The sequence below is a fragment of the Contarinia nasturtii genome, unplaced genomic scaffold (genome assembly GCF_009176525.2).
Source record: "Contarinia nasturtii isolate CC-2019 unplaced genomic scaffold, AAFC_CNas_1.1 Cnas_scaffold_695, whole genome shotgun sequence".
NCBI classification, from domain to species: Eukaryota; Metazoa; Arthropoda; class Insecta; order Diptera; family Cecidomyiidae; genus Contarinia; species Contarinia nasturtii.
The window spans coordinates 5,594,398-5,600,447 of NW_022198046.1; the positions used below are offsets into that span (position 1 = coordinate 5,594,398).

A 6,050-nucleotide genomic window follows, 5' to 3' on the forward strand; every position below is an offset into this window, starting at 1 on the left:
AATTCATTCACTGACAATCATATGGCCCAATTAGATGGTATGTGTAATATATGTCTGCGCTACCAAAATAGATATACATTTCCTTATCCGTCAGTTTATTCCACTATTTATTTGTTGGTAAACTATGCATCATTCCATTCAGTAAGGATCGGTTGACATACAAAGACTTTCACGATAGTATTTTAAAAAATTGCAATACATACTACATCCCTTGAAATAAATTTGAGTCGTACAACACATAAGAATTGGTTACATCAACAATATTTTACACTTGAACAAGTTGATTTTGATGATTTTCCAATCGATACAAATATAAATATAAGACATCGTATAACATTTATATTTTTAAAGTCCTAAGTTACAACAGTTTTTCGTGTAAATCCCAGATTCACACATTATCGGTTAATAGTCCATTTATTCTAAGATATGGCAAAGCATAAATGGAAACTGGCATTAAATTTGATCAACTTAATGCTAGACAAAATGTCTATGAAAAAACATCTCATATTTTAAAAGCGTTGAAAGAGTTATACGATGAAGGATTTTATCAGCGTTTACATTTGTGTTGCCCGTTATAAATGACGAACATAATATGCTTGGAAATGTTGGATTAGAAAAAATATTTGTACAGTATTTAGAATACAAGTTGCCACCATTACCATTGCGTGGCATCTTCGTCATTTTCCGAAATTAAAACATTTTGGTATCAATAATCTGAAAATTGAGAGGAATGTCATCGATTTACCGACACTTAATAAAGAACGAGAAAAATGTGTGGGTGCATGCAAAACAATAATTTATATTCGAGAACATATTTACTTGTCCATAAAAAATACCACATCAAAAGTAACTTACAGTTTGATTCAACTAAAACGAAATGAGGCATACGATTAGAATAACGATAAATACTTTAGACTTGTGATACATTTTTTGGCAATTTCGTAATAATAAAATTCTAATACCATACAAATTATACAACACATTTGGATAATATTTTTCAAAAATAATTTTTGCTAAACATTTGTTAAAAATATATACCTACTATTATACTACTGATAATGTTAAATCAAAATGTATGGATTTGCGACGTGCGTGCGTGTATTGTTTGGTAATTATCGGCCACCATGGCCATTTGTTTGGTTGTTTGTATTTGTTGACTATGTTCTTCGTATGCGTCCAATCAAGCGCACCTGATCGTTTTGTCGATTCACAAAAGATATTTGTTGGTTACGTGACTGTGACGATGCCACGATACAACCCGAGCGACACAAAGTTACAAAAATTGGTTACAATATGCTCGCATCTAGGTTTTTTGTGACAAAGTCGTTTTAAAACTGCCACATTTTGGTTATCTGACCATGAGACAAAATTCGTTACAATAGAGTTGGAATTTGATCATTGGTAACAATTTTTGTTGCTTCAGTCACATAAAAAGGTGATTTTCTCAAATTTTATGTATCTGGTAAAAGAAAAATTTGGAAATTGAAAAGATATTGAAAATCTATAAATATCAAAAATTAAAACAAATATATTTTTTTTGAAGTTTTCTTTAAATAATTTCAATAATAATTAATACATAAAGTCTTTATGGACTGATTTTTCTATGAAATATGTGTAAAGATGATTTGAAATTAAATGTTGGATTTGACACTTATGAATTTCGAACTTAAATTTCGAATATTTTGACGTTTACTTGTTTAATAATAATTTTACATTCAGTCACACGGAACAATTGAAAATATTAGTATCACTTTAGTTAAATGCATTGTTTACAATCGGCTTTAAAGTCGTAATTTTGGTGACGAAATGGTTTTAACATACGAACAAACTGAACGAGCATGTGGATTTTTGCTCTTGAACGAAGTCAATGTATTTACTTATTGTTGTAAGATGTGTGGCTATGAATTTGGATTTGGCACAGAGCTAGAAGAGCACATCTTAAGAGAGCACCAAAATGTAAAGAGTTGCATCGAGAATGTTTTTGTGCCTGGTGGTAATTTTGAATCAATATTGGACGACGTAGACCAAAAACTCATGACAGTCAATGAAATTAAGCAAGAAATCGATATGGAGTCGACAAAATTACAAGAATCCGATTTCAGAAACACCGTCCAATCATCAGGATTTTCAAGCGTATTTGTGAATGAGGTGAACTATGAGATGTATGAAAATGAATTAGTTGAAGTAAAAACCGATGATTCAAAAGTCCAAAAGTCCAAAAACCGTAAAAGTCCAAAAGGCCGACCGATTAAGGTACACAAAATAACAAACAAAGTGACAAAAACGCCGCAGATCGATCCAAATAAATATTATTGCGATATGTGCCCATTCAATGAAGTGAATTTCACTTTAAAGACAGATCTAATGAAGCATATGAGAGGACACAACACGGCAAAAAAACCAAAGCCATGTCCGATTTGCAGTGAAATGACACAAAATGTAATGAAACATGTAAGGGCCAAGCATCAAGAACTCAATGGCAAACCGTACAAATGTAATTACTGTGAGAGAAGATTTCCAACGGAATACTCACAGATGAATCACATAAGAACGCATACAGGGGAAAGACCGTTTCTCTGTGCAGATTGTGGGTCTGCCTTTAAAACTAGCAACGCTTTAAAGGTTCACATCGATAAAATACACAAAAGTGGAAAAATAATGCCATATTCATGTACCGATTGTGATCTATCGTTCTTATTGAGGAATAAATTTGAACACCACCGACTCTCCGTACATTCCGACCCAAGGTAAATCTATATTTAATCATAATTAGTAATTAGTAATTACATCGTTCTAAAATGATTAATCTTTTGATTTTACAAAAAACAAATTAACAAAAAAAAATATTGAAATATTTTAAAGGCCCTATGTGTGTGATGTTTGTCAGGACCGATTTAAATCCCAATCAACCTTGCGTAGTCATAAATTTATACATGGAGAAAGAACAAGCACGTGTAAATTTTGTCAGAAAAAATTCAAAACCAACGATTATAAAAGATATCACGAGAGAAAGGTTCACGGCGACATTTATAGAGGTAACGAAAGGAGATATCAAAGCCACGAGGGAGATTTCTAATGGAGATATAATAACATTTTTTTTAAATATATTAGATTTAATTTTCTAAACCTAATTTCAGTTTATTTACACAAATAAAAGTATTGAAAAATGAATTTCCATGTAAAAATAAATAAATAAAAAAATAACGGTTGCAGAACAAATCCGAGAAAATCAAAGACACTTTTTTTTATCCAAACCATTTTTCATACTATTTCAGCTTTCTACGTGTCACAAATCACACTCGAATATTAATCAAGTAGCCAATTTTTATAGTATAATTCTAAGAATTTAATTGAAAATTCATGGTTAATTTGCTTGAAGGATCAAACTGTTTTTTTATTCCGAATTTTATGCTGTGCTATTTTTTGTTGTTGTTATATCGAACAATTTTTGAAAAAGTGAGACAGAAATATGATGAGTTAGTGCGTAGAAAAAATTGTGAAAAACAACAAACTTTTAGAGAGCATACAACATTGCATTTGCTGTAGATACGAATTTTGAGAGCAGTTCGCATGAGGCATGACGCATTCTATAAAGCTACCGATGAGATAGGCGAATACAAAAAAATTCTTATCTATCTGCGTAAGTAAGTAAAAACCTGCTGTAGATACGATGCGCCGCAGTCTCGTGGCACCCCAAGACCAATACATTTTTTATCATCAACCAAATGTTATCTGATAAATTGATTTATTAATAATGCAGTTATTTGTTACAATACGAGGGTCACTACTTAAGTTCTTGGACTAGCGTACTTAACGACGTATTAAGTATCAATGTCATAAATATTCGTAAAGCGCGACTTTTTCTGAGAATAACTGCTTCGACAGAACGAAAAAAAGTTATATTGCGTTGTTACAGTGTCTGTAGAAAAAAATCAATTTTGGAAAAAATGGAATTTTCAAACGAAATTTTTCGAGCGATAATTTTTTACAATTTTGAAAGAAAGTTATCTGGTGATGATTGTGTTTCCGAAATGATCTCTGTTTTTGGTAATTAAGCACCATCCCGGAGCAATGTTTACAGGTGGTATGCAGAATTCCGTCGTGGTCGTGTCAGCCTCAAAGATGAATTGCGCGAAGGTCGTCCGAAAACTGTTATCACCGAAGAAATATTAATGCTGTGCGCAAACTGATTGTGTCGGATCGTTATGTGACTTATCGCGAAATTGCTGCAAGACTGAGGATTTCGGAGACTCGAATATATAAAATATTACATGAACATTTGCATGTGAAAAAAGTATGTTCACGTTGGGTGCCACACAATTTGTCAGAAGAACAAAAATTGACTCGTGTTGAATGGTGCAAGCAAACTCTTACAAGATTCAACAACGGATCGTCAAAAAACGTTTATACCATCGTGACAGGTGACGAATCATGGATCTATTGTTATGAGCCCGAAAGAAAATGTCAGTCGTATGTTTGGGTCTTTGAAAATGAACACAATCCAACAAAAGTTGTTCGTTCACGTAGTGTTGGGAAAAAAATGATCGCATCGTTTTTCAGTGTTACGGGTCATGTAGCCACTGTATGTTTGGAGGATCAAAGGTCCGTGAATGCTGAATGGTACACTACCATTTGCTTGCCAAAAGTCATCGCGGAAATACGAAAATCAAACTTCAAAAGACGGATCATTCTTCATCATGACAATGCGGGCTCTCACACGGCCAAGAAAACAAATGATTATTTGACGGCTCAAAGCATCGATTTATTGCACCATCCTCCGTACAGCCCTGACTTGGCTCCGTGCGATTTCTTTTTGTTCCCGAAAGTCAAAGATCAAATGCGAGGCATGCGATTTTCGTCACCCGAAGAAGCAGTTGATGCATACAAAATGCACATTTTTGAGATGTCAAATTCCGACTGGCACAATTGTTATGAAGAATGGTTCCACCGAATGAATAAGTGTATTGACGTTGCGGGAGAGTACTTTGAAAAACAATAAAGCCATTTGTTGAATTAACACATATGCATTTCTTAGTTAGTCCAAGAACTTAAGTAGTGACCTACGTATACAATACATAAGAAGTTGATTTTCCCAAATTTTATGTATGTGGTAGATCATTTTGAAAATCAATATTTTTCTTTTGAAATTCTTCTCGTTAAATAATTTTAAGTAGTCTAGTAATTTTATAGTCTTTATTGACTATGAAAAATGTGTAAAGATATAATTTGAAATTAAATGCTGGCTTTGACATTTACGAATTTCGAACTTGAATTTCAAACTTGAGTTTCGAATATTTTGACGTTTACTTGTTTAATAATAATTTGACATTCAGTCACACCGAACAATTGAAAATATTAGTATCACTTTAGTTTAATGCGTTGTTTACAATCGGCTTAAAAGTCGTAATTTTGGTGGGAAAATGGTTTTAACATACGAAAAAGCTGAACGAGCATGTGGATTTTTGCTCTTGAACGAATTCAATGAATTTACTTATTGTTGTAAAATGTGTGGCTATGAATTCGGATTAGGCACTCAGCTAGAAGAGCACATCTTAAGGGAACATCAAGATGTAAAAAGTCGCATCGAGAATGTTTTTGTGTCTGTTGGTAATTTTGAATCAATATTGGACGACGTAGACCAAAAACTCATGACAGTCGATGAAATTAAGCAAGAAATCGATATGGAGCCGACAACATTACAAGAACCCGATTTCAGAAACACCGTCCAATCATCAGGATTTTCAAGCGTATTTGTGAATGAGGTGAACGATGAGATGTATGGAAGTGAATTAGTTGAAGTAAAAATCGATGATTCAAACAGCAAAAGTCCAAAAGACCGGCCGATTAAAGCACATAGAATAACAAACACAGTGACAAAAACGCCGCAGATCGATCCAAATAAATATTATTGTGATATGTGCCCATTCAATGAAGTGAATTTCACTTTGAAGGTAGATCTAATGAAGCATATGAGAGGACACAGCACACCAAAAACACTAAAGTCATGTCCGATTTGCAGTGAAATGACACAAAATGTAATGAAACATGTA

At 33.2% G+C, this 6,050-nt stretch overlaps 3 protein-coding genes and 1 long non-coding RNA gene across 4 annotated transcripts in view; 3 read left to right on the forward strand and 1 right to left on the reverse strand.

Moving 5' to 3' along the window:
* Positions 1-796: 796 nt before the first annotated feature.
* On the reverse strand, positions 797-1,463 carry LOC116341365. The gene is made up of 2 exons (XR_004201151.1): positions 1,043-1,463; positions 797-867 (listed from the first exon to the last, which is right to left on the reverse strand). It is a non-coding gene; the product is annotated as an uncharacterized LOC116341365 (long non-coding RNA).
* A 249-nt stretch (positions 1,464-1,712) lies between these two features.
* Positions 1,713-3,204, forward strand: LOC116341039 (zinc finger protein 658B-like). Its single transcript, XM_031767888.1, has 2 exons — positions 1,713-2,747; positions 2,863-3,204. The coding sequence occupies exons 1-2, from the start codon at positions 1,807-1,809 to the stop codon at positions 3,074-3,076; spliced, it is 1,155 nt and encodes a 384-aa protein (XP_031623748.1). The 5' UTR covers positions 1,713-1,806; the 3' UTR covers positions 3,077-3,204.
* Positions 3,205-4,540: 1,336 nt separating this feature from the next.
* LOC116340579 (histone-lysine N-methyltransferase SETMAR-like) lies at positions 4,541-4,999 on the forward strand. Its single transcript, XM_031767134.1, has one exon. The coding sequence runs from the start codon at positions 4,541-4,543 to the stop codon at positions 4,997-4,999; it is 459 nt and encodes a 152-aa protein (XP_031622994.1).
* Positions 5,000-5,504: 505 nt separating this feature from the next.
* LOC116340580 (N-acetylgalactosaminyltransferase 6-like) overlaps positions 5,505-6,050 on the forward strand; it is an 11,815-nt gene continuing 11,269 nt past the window's right edge. The window contains exon 1 of the mRNA XM_031767135.1: positions 5,505-6,047. Within this exon, the coding sequence (XP_031622995.1) occupies positions 5,505-6,047 (543 nt within the window). The remainder of the gene's footprint in view (positions 6,048-6,050) is intronic.

Excerpts from the sequence above, each read along its gene's own strand:
- LOC116341039 (XM_031767888.1), top strand. The coding sequence starts at position 1,807 with ATGGTTTTAACATACGAACAAACTGAACGAGCATGTGGATTTTTGCTC. Across the intron at positions 2,748-2,862 it reads TCCGTACATTCCGACCCAAG|GCCCTATGTGTGTGATGTTT; the intron begins GTAAATCTATAT and ends AATATTTTAAAG.
- LOC116340579 (XM_031767134.1), top strand. The coding sequence starts at position 4,541 with ATGATCGCATCGTTTTTCAGTGTTACGGGTCATGTAGCCACTGTATGT.